The following is a 14,620-nucleotide window of genomic DNA, read 5'->3' as shown; positions in this document are numbered from 1 at the left end:
AATAATAATAATCATCATCATCATCATCATCATCTTTATTTGTATAGCACCTTCATACACAGAATGCAACTCAGAGTGCTTTACATTTGAAACCTGTGATACACAAACAAAACAATAAGATAAATAGAGATTTAGAATAAAATAGAATTAAAAAAAAATGAATTCACAAGAGCTCAATGAGCATCAAACAGGCTAATAGGCCTAGCACCATGCCAATCTCTAGCTATGGTGAAGGGTATGTGATGATGTGGGGCTATTTTAATTCCAACGGCCAAGGGAACTTTATCAGGATGCATAATATCCTGGATCCATGAAATAGCTGGCCTTTAGAAATATAAATCTGCCTGCCCCTATGTTAACCCTATGTGTTAAATTCCCATAGGGTTACATAGGGGGTCAAATACTTCCTTCCCCCTAGCATTTAGGAAGAACATTTATTTATTTACGATACATTGTTCAATCACAAAGAAAATTGGTGTACTTAGCGGTTTTATTTGTACTCATTTTTTAAATTCACACATTAAAATCAATTGTCAAATGATGATTTTATAATCCTCTTTTTAGGCAACTTTAGCATGGTATCAAATACATTTTCTCCCCACTGTACAGTAGTTGCTTATACTGTATGTATGGTGTCCAGGAACCGCGATTTGATTGTAGTTTCGGGTTGATTTTTTTGGCATTTACCATAGTATGACATTAAAAGATACACAATATCATTTCATCATGATCAAACATATGACCTACCAGTGACCTCTATCCTTCTAAAGATGACTAGGGTGTTGCCATGTTTTAGTAGTGTGAGTACCTATTCTGTTGGCATTGGAAAGAATGTGTGATAAATGTCTACAGAATGTCAATGCCTCTGTGTGGTCATCATGTTGTCAGAGGAAGTAACACATTTTGTCTACTGAACATACTGAACATTTGCACAAATCATATCAGAGGAAAGTAAACAGAGGGAAAACCCTTTCTTGTGACAAGGGAGATTTCACTCATCCTCTGATGCAAGCGGCTCTCCAGTATGTTGACACTTTTAACGTTCACAGGTTTAACTGTAGTATACTGTTCTCTCATGTGACACTCTTTGGCCTGTGAATGTCTGAGAGAGATGGAAGAGGAGGTTTGCTACTCCAGTGTGTTTTTCATCAAATCTGAAGATGCCAAACCAAGAGGTATGTCCTCTTCTCTATTAGGTTTTGCTTAAAACACATTGTAATATGTCTGTATTTTAACCAATTTAAGAGAGTGAGGAAGAAATATATTTACATGTTCTCTGTTCACTACTATAATTGTATTGACCAGACTTGATAATAAGTTAGACTTCAGACTGTCACAACTTCAAATAATCAAATCAAATAACCAAATATTGCGTGTCCTTTCAAACTACAGACAGGAAGTGTAGTGGACATTGCCAGAAAGGATGGGTATACTATCAATCAAGTTCAAATCATCTTAATGCCAGTCTCTGGTCAGTTTGAAGACCAAAACTACTTTGAAATCTACCTAGTTGCTAAACTGTTGTGTTCATGTTCATCTGTTCCTGGGGTAGGCTATGTCATGTGAATATCATTTCATCAGCATTTCAACAGACTTGAAACCTAAGGGAATGGTTTTTAGAAAAAGTTACACTGTAGGACTGCTTACCACTGGCCAACATTTATATTGGCATACATTCAGATACTATGCAGACAAAGATCACCTAAACCACCTGCCACTGTAAGAATGTAATAAACAGAAAGGAGAATGTAATGCTGTTCATATGTTTGTTCAAAATGAAATAATCTATTTTCCACTACACACATATTTTTGTATCTGTAGAGGAGCAGGATGCAGAGCAAACTGTGTATGCAGAAGTCAAGAAAAAAGAAGTTCAATCAGAGCCCATCCCCATCCCAGTACCCATCCCCAGCCCAGTAACAGGTGAGATACACCACAGATGGCTCTCTAACAGTGAGAGCTGTGGGCTTTAGCTTATGAGAAAACTCATAAAACATGATATGGGTATATTACAAGCATAAGTACAATGGATCTGCAGGACTAGGATTGGTAAATGTTTCATATTTTAAGATACTGCACAAAGAACACCTGATTTGCCTGCCATTGCAACTGTGAAATGTGGAATATAGAATTTACATGAAATGCACAAGATAAAAAAAAGTCTGTTTTCCATGAAACCATCACCTTTTATTTCTGAAGAGGAACATAATGCTGAACAAACTGTGTATGCAGAAGTCAAGGAAAATGAGGTACAAGCAGAACCCAGCCCTGCAAAAGGTGAGTATCGCCTGGAAAGTTGAGTTTCGACCTTGTAGAATCTGATAATGTAACAAATTATTGTGTAAACTATAATAGATAAATAAATAACTGGTGGCCTGTTACTACAGCATTGCCCAGAGTTATTACAATATTGGGAAATTATTTCATTACTAAGTTCTGGAAAAATTAGCTTAACCCGATCAAACCTAATTACGTAATCATATGTTACATTATCAGAACAGAGAGTATTATCTTTATGTTATGCACCTTATTACATTATGTGTATAACAGGGAATTTATTATATTATAAGGTTTATAACATTCTTTATGGAGTTATACATTTTGTATTACATTACTGGGAAGTATAACATTTTCCAAAATGTATTACATTAAAAAGTTATATAGCCCTCCTGTGTGTTAGTGTGTGTCCCTGTGTGTGTGTGTGTGTGTGTGTGTGTGTGTGTGTGTGTGTGTGTGTGTGTGTGTGTGTGTGTGTGTGTGTGTGTGTAAAGGTGAGTGATGTGACCATACAGCAGTCTGTATGTCTTCATGAAAGTATCTACTAAAAGTATAGACGTCTCCCTGTAAGGATTTGTGTGGACAACGAACATTACTTTGTCTGAGCTTCAGTGGGCTTTAATAACATGCAGTCTCCACAGCAGATGACCAATCTCGGCCTGGTCCTCACCGATATGGCTGTGCTGTGGTGGTTCTTGGCCTGCTGACTGCTCTCCTTCTCTCTGCCCTGGTGGCTTTACTTGTTTACAGTGAGTGTTCAAATCCCAAGTATCCTCAGAATGAACAAAATGTGTAAGCGTCACCGCTTTTGACATCTTTTTGTTTTCTCTTCTCAGATCAGGGATACATGTCTGAATATAACACACTCTTGGTGAGAGAGCTGCATCAGCTCAAAGGCAATCACTCCTCCTTAATGACCGAGTTTACACTTGTACAAATGCACTATGCCAACCTGAGCAACTCCAATGAAATGTTACAGACCCGATATGAAAACGCAAGCGCTGCAAACCAGCATCTGCATGTAGAAATGTCTCAACTACAGCAGGAGAAGAAATCACTGAAGATGGAACGAGACCATCTCAATCAAACCCTTGAGGTCATTTTCCAGTTCAGTGTCTTTCCAGTCGATGATTACTGTCCTGTCACAGATCATGCAGCACAAGGTATACAGGAAGAAAGGCAACTTTGATAATACTTAACTTCATTTTTCATGTTTCTCTTATGTGGTTCAATGTGATAAATCATGCAACGTTTGTGTGTCCTTTCAAACCACAGACAGGAAGTGTAGTGGACATTGCCAGAAAGGATGGGTATACTACCAATCAAGTTGTTACCTTTTCCTCTACTATCAATCATACTTGAATTGGAAAAACTGGGCAGAAGGTGACGCTGACTGCACTGCCAGGGGCTCCCATCTGGTGACCATAGACACAGCAGATGAACAGGTAAGACACAAACAAAAAGGAATTATTATTGGAAATTAATTTATAAGAGTTCAAACTTGTGGTCTTAAACTTGTGGACTGTAAATCCCTTAGTTCCAACAAAATGTGTCTGGAATTCACTTGTTCTTTCTCATATGTATACACAAATGTGTCTGGTAGATGTTTCAGTTCCAACCGTCCCGGGACCAGTTTGTATAAGCAATAAACCCTGAGAGGGTTCCAGTGATTTTAGAACAGTTAAGGAGCATCTTTAGACACAACGTGAAGCGTTGAACCCCCCTTGGCTGTTCTAAAATCACTGGAACCTACAAACTCAAGTGTCTTATTGGTTGCCAAGCAGATGCAGGAGCTCTAACTTTTGTAGCGATTCATGGTATATAAAATGAAATGCGGTCAACGTAAAGGGTTACATTGGGTTTTACAACAGCATCGACAGCTATATCATGATTAAGGTCCGGAACTGTCCATTTTAAGGATATACTGTATTTCACAAGCACTTCTGTCATTTATCTCATATCGTTGTGCTGTAGGCATTCATCAACAATCACACAAAGTACTACTATGATGAATGGCATGGATACTTCATTGGATTGAGCAATATCCAAGACAAGTGGCAGTGGGTGAATGGGAGTGAACTCAAGGGAGGGTAAGTCACGAGGCAGTGGTGCACACATAAGCTATACCAGAAATTTGTATTGCTTAGCCTATCCCGACTTTGAAATGGTAGAACATAATGAGAACTCAGTAACATGTGTGCCCTCAAAGTATCCATTAAACAATTTATTCATATACCTCAGGATATAAAAAAACATGAGAGAACAGACAGTTTTGTTTCTTATTGTTTACAGGACTGTCTAACTTTTACAGCATATTTTGATTGATTGCTCATTCTTTCAGGTACTGGACTACCGGTAGGCCTATTATACAGTATGGAAGTTGTGTGGCATCAATGCCGAGCACTGATCCTATGAAGAGCTGGAAGAATGTAGAGTGTTACATGAAAAACAGATGGATCTGTGAAATGGAAGCTGCTATATGGCCTAACTGATTTTTAATAATGTGTTGCTGCTTCCGATTCTAAACACTCTATATAATATGCCAATACGTTTTGTTTGTAAATATTTCTATTTCATATTACAGTATGAGTAATGTAATTAACTTAAACATGGTGATATGACACTCTTCCACTGATTTGCATTATACGTAATCTGCAACACAGAGATATACACTCTTGACATTGCATCCAAACCAGCAGGTCCGTGTTGGAGGGTTAGCTTCAGTTGGCCACCACCATCTTTAGAAATGGAATGGAGATGGTGCTGACTTCTAGCCACATTTGTGACACATGTGTCCAAGCTGGGAAGATCTAAACGGATGGCATAAATTATGGCCATATGTAATGTGGCACCTAGTAATTGGCTTGTTTGTGAAAAAGTGACCAAAAGTGAGTATTTATGGGATTTATGGAATTTCTTTCACTTTTTCTTCAGTCAATGGCAAATAAACAGACATACAGATGAGGCTAGTTATATTGTTTTTACATTTTACTGTTTTTAATTTATTTTAATTATGTGTGTATATCTATTTGTGTTTGTTCAGTTCACTTTCTTTCCATTGCAAAGTACATTTAGTTTTCGCTGTGAAATGTTATATGCTATATAAACAAATTTGTTTTTCCCCTTCAAACTGATGATTCCATGTGTCAAGTTTAATTTGCAGGAATAATAAGCAGTTCATAGCAGTAGGATATAGTACATTAAAAGCATGTCTGACTAGGAGACTAAACTCTGCTAAACTCCTGCTGCTCCAGTTTTGAGAGTTTGGTACTCATGGTGAGCCTGTGTCTGGCTCCAACGTGGACATGGAGACCTGAACAAAAGCACACATCTTTCCTTGGATGACACAGTCAGAAAACAAAAATCCCCCCCCCCCCCCCCCCCATCTTTCAGATGTATGCTTTAAAATAATATAGCCTTTTTAAAAGTTATTCCCTGAAACGTCATGCTTTTGTGAAACAGGTCCGTCTGAATGTTATACATTCCACTATGATATTCTTGTGTTCCTGACGAGACTGTAAGACCAATTTAGTTTGATAGCTACTCTAGTAGTGCAGCACCATCATGTCACTGTGCCTTTCACCTCCAGCAATCCATTTTGATGCCCTTCCCTTACTTCCTGTGCCATGCTGAGAACCAGTGGTCAAATGGTACATCCAGCCATGATGCCAACCTGCAGATGCCTACTTGTGTTGAAGCACAATTGAATGTCCTCAAAATGCCCTAAATAAAGCCAATATGTACGTTATATACTGTATACTTCTGAGGAACAGACATTTTAGGGGCTTAATAAACTGCTGGAGTCTAAAGCCCATCTCCCACATAAAAAGGAGGCTCAATTCTGTTTTGTCTTTAAAATATGTTTACTCTACACAGAGTTGGGGCTAATTCCACATTTTTAATTCCACAATTTATAGTTAAAAGAGACAATCCCGCACACTGTCCATTAAGCATGCAAACATTTCTTCACATATTCACGACATTTCCGTCACAGACCTTCCTCAGGTGAATTTCCACAATAATTGAACACAATCTTTATCTTTATCTGATCTATTCATTTCCATCTATTCATATATATATATATATACACGTGTATATATATATATATATATATATATATATATATATATATACTAATAATAATAAAGCCTATCTGTTAAGGGCATTTATGAACCTGGGGCACTGTTGTTAGATGTTCTTACTGCTCTTTATTGCTTTTCTTTTACATTTGATTGATTTGTTTTTAACGCTAATGTGACATCGGTCCTGTAGCAGTGTGTGTAAAATGCTTTGTGTGATTTTTTCGACAACTTTTCTGGTGCAAAATAAGAAGTTCAGACATAGGTTAAACTATTGTATGCATCAACGCCCACTTCCCTGAACTACATAATGGAGGGAGTTCTGCCGGCATCCAAATCCTCTGATGAACTTCATATTTGGGCTTTCTCTTTAACGCTTTTCACATAGTCAGTCTATTTGTTTGTTCAATGTAAGGAAACTTAACTTAACTTATACTGAGGCTTTGAAATATACTTTCTTTCATTGAAGACTCCAGGTTTGAGAATGGTGGAAGTGGAGGTTTGCTACTCCAATGTGTTTTTCATCAAACCTGAAGAATCAAAGCCAAGAGGTACGTATTTCTCATCTGGCTACTAGTCTCTATTAGATTTTTTCTTTTTCTTTTTTTTAAACTTTAGTTGAAATGTATTGTAATGTTATCTTAGGTTCAACCCATGAGATATTGAGAGATTAACAGTTTGGTATTTCATTACATTAAACTATTGATATCATCACATATTAATATTTGTTCCTTGGTGGGTGGTCAATTGGAAAACATTTATGGTTGTCATTATCTCCTTAGTCACAGCTAAAGTAAACTACTTTGTAATCTACCGTTACAAAACCTTTGTGGTCATGTACAGTATATCCCTGTGTCATTAAGTGGGCATATTATTAAATTGCCTTTAGGGGATACATAGTTTATTATTTAATTAATCTCAGATGTGTAATTAAATAATTTATTTGGAGTAAGGCTGGCCAACCATCTAGTAAAGTACATTGGCTTCTCTTCATGTACTGCTCAAAGAGAATATTTACTGCCTGCCAGTGTGGGGATAACTATAGGAGAGTATACATGGTATAAAGGCTTACCTTTTCCCATGACATCCAATTCTATTTCTGAAGAGGAACAATACACGGAAGAAACTGTGTATGCAGAAGTTAAGAAAGATGAAGTAAAAGCAGAGCCCAGCCCACCAACAGGTGAGTTACAGTACTCAACAGTATTAAGTATGAACCGTATAGACAGATATGTATATGTAAAGTGGCCCACATGACATGCAGTCTCCACAGCAGATGACCAATCTCGGCCTGGTCCTCACCGATATGGCTGTGCTGTGGTGGTCCTTGGCCTGCTGACTGCTCTCCTCCTCTCTGCCCTGGTGGCTTTACTTGTTTACTGTGAGTGTTCAAGTCAAAATGGGTAGCCCCAGAATAAACTAAATCAACCAGCATCACCATGTTTGACATCTTTTGGTCTTTCTCTTCTCAGATCAAGGTTATGCGTTTGAGTCTAACATGCTCTTGATGAGAGAGATACATCAACTCGAAAACAAATACACCACCTTAATGACCGACTATGTCAATCTGAGCAATTACAATGAGATGTTAGAGGCTCGTTATGAAAACACAAGTGCTGCAAACCAACATCTGCATTCAGAAATGTCTCAACTACAGCAGGAGAAGAAATCATTGATGATGGAACGGGACCATCTCAATCAGACCCTTGAGGTCATTTTCCAGTTCACTGTCTTTCCAGTTGATGATTACTGTCCTATCACAGATCATGCAGCACAAGGTATACAGAAATGAAGGCATCTTTCATAACATGCCTCTCTAATGTGGTTCAGTATGATCAATCTGTTCAACTTTCCCTTTTCAACAACAGAAAGAAAGTGTGAATATTGCAAAACGGGATGGGTATACTATCGATCAAGTTGCTATTTATTCATCTATAAAAGTCCGCGCTGGAATACCTGGTGGGAAAGTAAAGCTGATTGCACTAAGAAGAACTCTCACTTGGTGACCATAGACACAGCAGAGGAACAGGTAAGAAAATAAGTTACTAGGTGCGTTTCCACTATCGGAACTGGAACTTGATTTTCGGGACGTTCGGAATGTTTGTTCACGTTTCCATTAGGAACGGCCCTGTACCGCGACATTCCGGGAACTTTTACAGGACCGAACGGAGTACCTGCCCTGGGGTAGGTACTTCAGGGCCGTTCCGATAAAGTGATGGGCGGGGCTTGGTGTTGACTAGGTGCTGATTAATGAAGAAATTAAAGTTAATTAATTTCAAGCTGTTTATATGTAGCCACACATCTGTTAGACACACACACACACACACACACACACACACACACACACATACGCATACCAATATTTAGCTCATGTTTATTATATCTAAATCATAATACAGAGGCTAGCAGCAGTTGGAAATTGGAAAAGCTGTTGAGTTGAGCTTAGTTTCCTTCTAAAGACTCATAATGAACGATACAAAATGACAAGTATTTCTGGGCAGATGTTTCAATTACAGTCGGCTCCAGCACAATTTAAACATGTATTTAATCAATTCTCTCATTTGTCTTGTATATTCTGCAGGCCTTCATTAATAATCACACAAAGTATTACTATGATATAGTTCATGGATATTGGATTGGACTGAGCAAAATACAGGGCCAATGGCAGTGGGTGGATGGCCGTGACCTCACTGGAGGGTGAGACATATTGCAGTGAGATGCAGTGCACACACAGACAAGTGTTGTATTCACAAGACCTGAAATAGTGACAAGAAATGAGACTCCATGCGAACCAAAAGTGCTTTCATTAAACAATCAATTAATTTCCTTCAGAATACATAAAAACGTAAGAGTGAGCTCCGGATGAGTCCCCATGCGTTTTTATCTGATGATTTATCTAAAATATTTCAGACAAGGTAGAGGGTCATCCTGTTGGTCCTTCTGCACAATCTGGATCACTTTCTTGAGCTTATGTTTATCATTTATTCTTTCAGGAACTGGATTAGTATGAACCATGCTTGTGTGACATCAATGCCTAGCACTGACCCCTCCAGGAGTTGGAAGGCCTACCGATGTTCGATGAGACACAGATGGATCTGTGAAATGGAAGCTGCTTCATGGCCTGAGTGAATTCAAAGATGCTGCTGCTTAGGAATTTAAACATTTGCAAAAATAATGTGTAGTGATTTCAAACATCTGCAAAGACAATGCGAGTTTTTGAGCATAATTCTATAATCAACTTGTTTTTTTTCATTAAAGAAGTGAGTTTGACAGATCAAGATAAAAATCAGTCCATCCATTACAGAGGTATTTTGAAATGCATCAATGGCACAGCTTCTTAACCCTTTAAGGTCCGCACCAAGAAAAAAGCAATGGAAAAATATTTGTTTGCATTTCTTAATTAATTAGGACATTAATAACAAAAATCTATTGTTTTTTCAAATTCAGACCCCACAGTTTTCTAGATATAGGCCTTTACCAAACGGTTGAGATGTCTGCTCACAGAAAACGTCAGATATCTTTATGCATACAAAAAACATAAAATAAAAAGGTTATTTCGTCCATGTCTTTATTATTCATTCTTGTCATTAACTACATGGGCATAGGCAACTAGGCAACTAAGCTCAAATGGTTTTATGTAGTCAGATATCTACAACTTTCAAAAAAAAAAAAAAAATCTGGTCTCCGTTTGATTTCATGATGTGAAGCAGAGATTCATTTCGCCAATACAGTTTACTACCGATTGATAGGATATGTTGTGATTGCTAGATTTACCAACTATTTCACCTGCCTGCTCTAGATTTGAGTGAGGATTTTGGTTTGACCTTTGGTGTGCCTTGGTCCCAAAGAGTTTGAGAATCTTTGTTCTTAAGTTTCCCACCTTGTTGGCCTACAGCTCTTTCAGAAAAGAATACCTGTTTCCCACATAATAACTTAAGTCAGACAGAATAATTAAGACGCCAACAATATTTTACTTAAGGCCACAGCTCAATCAAGCCATTGTACATCAACATCAACAAATGTCAAGTATCCTGGAAAAGGCATTGTTAATATTTTACACTAATGTTCATTTGGCAAGAACTGTATGCTGAATAAGAACTAACTGAATTTGTGGACCATGTTTGAGTATGTTTCTCAGGAACACCTAAAACCAGTGCTTCTGTCAGTTCAGACAAATGACTAGAATTCATCACTACTTCACAAGTCAGTCCATGGAGCAACTCATAAGAGTGCAGAAGCTTTATAGAACAAATTTAATATAATGTATCTATAATATCTCAATATCTGGGCATATGCAGAATATCATGACAGTCTACCCAACAAATGCATTAAAAATAGTTTTCAATTGATTGTTCACCAAATCATACCTAGCAACACTTTTAGGCACTTCATTGAGAACAGTTCAGTCATCTGTACAAATTATGAGCGATAATCCATTAAATAGTCCATTACTGACACCTCCCCTCAATACCATAAAAGGCCTTGATGGAGGCCACTATGGTGCAAATGCATTGCACTGCACTGTACAACAATAAAAATAAGGGCTATTCATCAGAAATCAGCAGTCACTTGCAAGGTTTTCATCTTTCCTCTTTCCCTTTTTTTTGCTTTTTTTACTTTTAGTGGAGTCGCCATGCGGAAATCCATTTTCATTTTCGCCGTCCATTTTTCTTTTCTTCGCTTTGCTCTTCCCATTCGTTCTCTCATCGCCTTCCGTGACGTCTGGCACCTGCTCTCTGGGTTCGCTTTGTGCCTCCTCCTCTTTGGTCTCTGAGGACTGCTTCTTCTTCTTCTTCTTTTTCTTCTTCTTTGTCGTGGAGTCCTCAGTGTTCTGGTCCTCCAGAGAAGCTTCCACGGTGGTTTCCGCTGCTTCTACCTCTGCTCGCTCTTCTTTGGAACTCTTCTTCTTTTTCTTCTTCCGTTTCCTGCCATCATCATTGCCCTCAGAGGCATCCATATCTCCATTTGTTACAATGGGCTGGATCTCTTCAGTCTCAATGCTCTTTTGCTTGTCTTTCTTGCGCTTGTTCTTTTTAGGGACACTGTCTTCATTGCTGGGGTCCTGTGTAGCTGGGGCAGTAGTGACTTTAGTGCTAGGGCCCGCTGATGGCTCCTTCTTGCCGTACTTGGCCATAAACTCCTGCTCTTGCTGCTCCAGTCTCGCAAGTTTGGCACTCATGGTGAGCCCGTGTCTGGCTCCCCTGTGGAAAGTTATGGACACGTAAACAAAAGGACACACCTGGCCTTAGATGACAAACTGACATAATCATTTAAAGCTTTAATTTCACAATAATCTTAAAGTAAAAGTTGGTGCATGACCATTACAAGATTTTCACAACACTCCGCACCATCGAAAGAAACTTCCACTAGGCCAATACATAACTGGTAGAGTAACTATCAACTTGGCGTTGTCTTGATTGGAATAAAAATGTCATAGTGGAAACTTACTTGTGAGCAGTCCTTCCTCCACAAACTTTCAGCAGTTGAGCATCAGTCAAGCTATAAAACGGGAGGGAGAGAGAGGGTCATTCAGAGGGGTTTGTTCCAATAGAATCTCACAATGACGCTGTCCCAACAGAGTCTAATTCTTACTTGGTGGCAGAGGAGAGGTCGAGTTTCAGATCTTCGTCCTCAGAGTCACTACTGTCATCTGAACTTGATGCTCTTTGCTCGGGCTGTTCTTGTCCACTCAGAAGAGTAGCTGACTAAGAGACACACAACAATATTAATACATTACATTAATAATTAGTATATGTAATTACTGTATTAGTATATATCAGGATATCAGTACATACACTGCCAGTACAAAACAAAAAAGTACATTTGCTGAACAAAATTTTATTCAAGGTAGGGTACGTGATGCTGGATAACATTGCTTTTTTTTTCTCTAGCAGATGCTTTTTTCCAAAGCAATGTATGCTATATCTGAACCAAAGACCGAACAAAACACATCAGAGGTAGCTCACCCATCCCTTCAGTGCTCACAAAGAAACTCCACATTGTTTTGCTATTGGCTTTTGTTTGTTTTCAGTTGGCTCTGAGACAGATCATTTTTGACAGTGTTCTCACACTGCAAAAACTACTTATCTAATACATCATAACCAAGTGTTATTAATGTTAAGTCAAGATAACGAATATCTAGCTGGTATTGTTTTAAGTGTAAAGAGACTTAACCTAGCATTTTCTCGTAAAATTATGACTTAAAGCAATAGTTCGGAATTTTGGACATAGGACCTCATTTCCAACTCAGTCTGGGTGATATAGGTCGGTGAAGAACATTTTCGGTGAATTTCTGCCCTTCCTATGAGTTGCAGCGTTCATCTCGTGCTAATCTGGTGCCAAGATAACGCAAGTCAACGGTAACATCCAGCCTGCCACTGAAAACACTCCACAGAACACCCGAAACAAATACATTTTAACGTCAGACTATCGGTGCACATGCCTAGTGATAGAACCATGTTAGAAATAAAACGAACCTTGCATCGCATTGCAATAGCCTACTTTATTCCCTGTATGGCAGTGGCGGATTGATATTGAGAAACTAGTCCCTCAAAATGTAATAAATCATTGAGTTGCAAGGTTAGTTTCATTTCTAAAATTATTCTATCAACACGGACATGTATATCGATAGTCCGACGATTTAATTGACTTGTCTCGGGTGTGCGGTGGAGTGAGTAAGACTGTTGTTGATGTCAGACTGATGTTACCGTAGCAATGTGTTAGCTCAAAACCAGCGTTAGCAAAGGGGGACGCTGCAACTGAAGGAAGGGGCTAAACGCGATAAAAACGGTCTCCACCGACCTATATCACCTCGGTAAAGTTGGAAATGAGGTCCTATGTCCAAAATTCCGAACTATTCCTTTAATTTAAGATTTTTGATCTGTAAGATTAATAGCACTCGACCAGATTTTATTTTTTGCTGTGTAGAGAACAGACAGCTAGTGAATCATGAACAGATATTAATTAGATATTCTATTATGTGGCTTAAACGGTACCTTACTTGTCACCAACAAGAAACAATGACATCATTATACAATTAAGTCAAATGATCCATTAACTATCAACTTTCCTCCAGCAGTCCTTTTGACAATCACTGTTGCTTTACCTTGACAAAGCATCCATACTGCATGCCTTTAGATAGCTTGGCTTTGAGTGGTCGTTTGTTGGAGATCATCCCCTTATCTTCTTCATCATCATTAACTTTCTTCATCAAAATCCCATCCTGGTCCACATTCAAAACAAAACAGAAGGCATGGGAAATTAAAGGACATATATCACAGGTGGACATGCAAAATGATGAAAGGCTACAATTAATAAAAATTCAGAAGTAGTGGTAGATATGCCCGGTCTGGATAAAAATACATACCTGACCATTTTCAACTGACAAATTTGAGGAAGCCTTATTGAAGACATGGTCCCACCAATTGAAGGTAAACTGTTCACCGAGCTTATGACCAACCTGAAAAGATTGGATGAGTGACATCACATGGTTTGTTTACCCCATTGTTTCAAACTACATAACAATCTGTCAATATTCGATCAAAGCTATTTCATCTGGTACATTTAGTATAATGTCAGCCCGGTTAGTGTATTTATTTACAAGCATCCAAGAATTCAGAAACACACCCCTCCTTTGTCGCATTTCACTTTGACTTTGATCGGTTCAGACCTTCCATCTTCGTGGCGTCCCAAACCCTTCCCTACAAGGTTAACAAGAAAACATAATGTGTAGCAGCTACTATATGCATACAAACATTATGGAAGGAATGTTGTGAGGTATTCCTATCTTTAGCTAGCCGGTGTTACCTGGTTGCCAACCATGGCGAAGCATTTGTTGCTCTGCAAACGTCCGTCCACGGCTTTTCTCCGATATTGCTTCTGCCATGTCTGAAAACTCGTGTGTATCCGTGTGGTTAAATAGCGAAATAAGACAACAACCTGTCAAACTAACGCACCACAATAAAGCTAAATGTATGATCCATGTGTAATGAACTTCATTAGTCAAGACACGAGTTGGCTATGAAAGCAGACATGACACCGGAAATGTCGTCATCGTAACAAACAAGGCCCTCCCCAAATTTTTTTTTTTCTTCTTCTTCTATGATATTTTATGGCAGGTTACGCGTCAATGGCGCATACTGCCACCTACTGGTACAGAGGATATCTGTTGTTACATCCTAAATTCGGGCATAAAGCCCTGTTGTTTTAGGTATTTAATGAAGGTGTTAGGCTCTACTCTCATCACTGCTACCAGATTTAACTCA

General features: G+C 38.5%; 3 protein-coding genes across 7 annotated transcripts; 2 read left to right on the top strand and 1 right to left on the bottom strand.

Annotated features, from left to right (window-relative positions):
• Positions 1-1,032: 1,032 nt before the first annotated feature.
• Positions 1,033-9,854, top strand: LOC134082827 (asialoglycoprotein receptor 2-like). Of its 4 annotated transcripts, XM_062538826.1 has the most exons (9): positions 1,033-1,175; positions 1,393-1,471; positions 1,822-1,923; positions 2,200-2,277; positions 7,630-7,737; positions 7,829-8,134; positions 8,225-8,385; positions 8,938-9,053; positions 9,350-9,854. In XM_062538826.1, the coding sequence occupies exons 1-9, from the start codon at positions 1,161-1,163 to the stop codon at positions 9,483-9,485; spliced, it is 1,101 nt and encodes a 366-aa protein (XP_062394810.1). In that variant the 5' UTR covers positions 1,033-1,160; the 3' UTR covers positions 9,486-9,854. The 4 variants fall into 4 exon arrangements, with proteins under 4 accessions (XP_062394810.1, XP_062394813.1, XP_062394812.1 ...); XM_062538829.1 differs by lacking the exons at positions 1,033-1,175; positions 1,393-1,471; positions 1,822-1,923; positions 2,200-2,277 and adding exons at positions 6,713-6,907; positions 7,462-7,539 and having other exon boundaries at positions 7,633-7,737; XM_062538828.1 differs by lacking the exons at positions 1,033-1,175; positions 1,393-1,471; positions 1,822-1,923; positions 2,200-2,277 and adding exons at positions 6,713-6,907; positions 7,462-7,539.
• Positions 3,120-5,368, top strand: LOC134082082 (C-type lectin domain family 4 member E-like). Of its 2 annotated transcripts, XM_062537723.1 has the most exons (5): positions 3,120-3,148; positions 3,257-3,440; positions 3,553-3,722; positions 4,252-4,367; positions 4,619-5,368. In XM_062537723.1, the coding sequence occupies exons 1-5, from the start codon at positions 3,125-3,127 to the stop codon at positions 4,767-4,769; spliced, it is 645 nt and encodes a 214-aa protein (XP_062393707.1). In that variant the 5' UTR covers positions 3,120-3,124; the 3' UTR covers positions 4,770-5,368. The 2 variants fall into 2 exon arrangements, with proteins under 2 accessions (XP_062393707.1, XP_062393706.1); XM_062537722.1 differs by having other exon boundaries at positions 3,120-3,440.
• A 453-nt stretch (positions 9,855-10,307) lies between the features above and the next one.
• gpatch4 (G patch domain containing 4) lies at positions 10,308-14,399 on the bottom strand. The gene is made up of 7 exons (XM_062538825.1): positions 14,163-14,399; positions 13,983-14,056; positions 13,723-13,815; positions 13,462-13,578; positions 11,949-12,061; positions 11,805-11,855; positions 10,308-11,557 (listed from the first exon to the last, which is right to left on the bottom strand). The coding sequence occupies exons 1-7, from the start codon at positions 14,239-14,241 to the stop codon at positions 10,915-10,917; spliced, it is 1,170 nt and encodes a 389-aa protein (XP_062394809.1). The 5' UTR covers positions 14,242-14,399; the 3' UTR covers positions 10,308-10,914.
• Between the last annotated feature and the right edge of the window lie 221 nt (positions 14,400-14,620).

Source organism: Sardina pilchardus, chromosome 6, assembly GCF_963854185.1.
Source record: "Sardina pilchardus chromosome 6, fSarPil1.1, whole genome shotgun sequence".
Classification (NCBI taxonomy): domain Eukaryota; kingdom Metazoa; phylum Chordata; class Actinopteri; order Clupeiformes; family Clupeidae; genus Sardina; species Sardina pilchardus.
Note: the sequence above shows the minus strand (reverse complement) of the source record. Positions and strands in the feature narration are given on the sequence as shown.

Excerpts from the sequence above, each read along its gene's own strand:
- gpatch4 (XM_062538825.1), bottom strand. The coding sequence starts at position 14,241 with ATGGCAGAAGCAATATCGGAGAAAAGCCGTGGACGGACGTTTGCAGAG. Across the intron at positions 12,062-13,461 it reads AGTATGGATGCTTTGTCAAG|TCAGCTACTCTTCTGAGTGG; the intron begins GTAAAGCAACAG and ends TGTGTCTCTTAG. Across the intron at positions 11,856-11,948 it reads GACCTCTCCTCTGCCACCAA|CTTGACTGATGCTCAACTGC; the intron begins GTAAGAATTAGA and ends CCCGTTTTATAG.
- LOC134082082 (XM_062537722.1), top strand. The coding sequence starts at position 3,125 with ATGTCTGAATATAACACACTCTTGGTGAGAGAGCTGCATCAGCTCAAA. Across the intron at positions 3,441-3,552 it reads CACAGATCATGCAGCACAAG|ACAGGAAGTGTAGTGGACAT; the intron begins GTATACAGGAAG and ends TTCAAACCACAG. Across the intron at positions 3,723-4,251 it reads TAGACACAGCAGATGAACAG|GCATTCATCAACAATCACAC; the intron begins GTAAGACACAAA and ends GTTGTGCTGTAG.
- LOC134082827 (XM_062538826.1), top strand. Across the intron at positions 1,472-1,821 it reads CATCTTAATGCCAGTCTCTG|AGGAGCAGGATGCAGAGCAA; the intron begins GTCAGTTTGAAG and ends TTGTATCTGTAG. Across the intron at positions 2,278-7,629 it reads AGAACCCAGCCCTGCAAAAG|CAGATGACCAATCTCGGCCT; the intron begins GTGAGTATCGCC and ends CAGTCTCCACAG.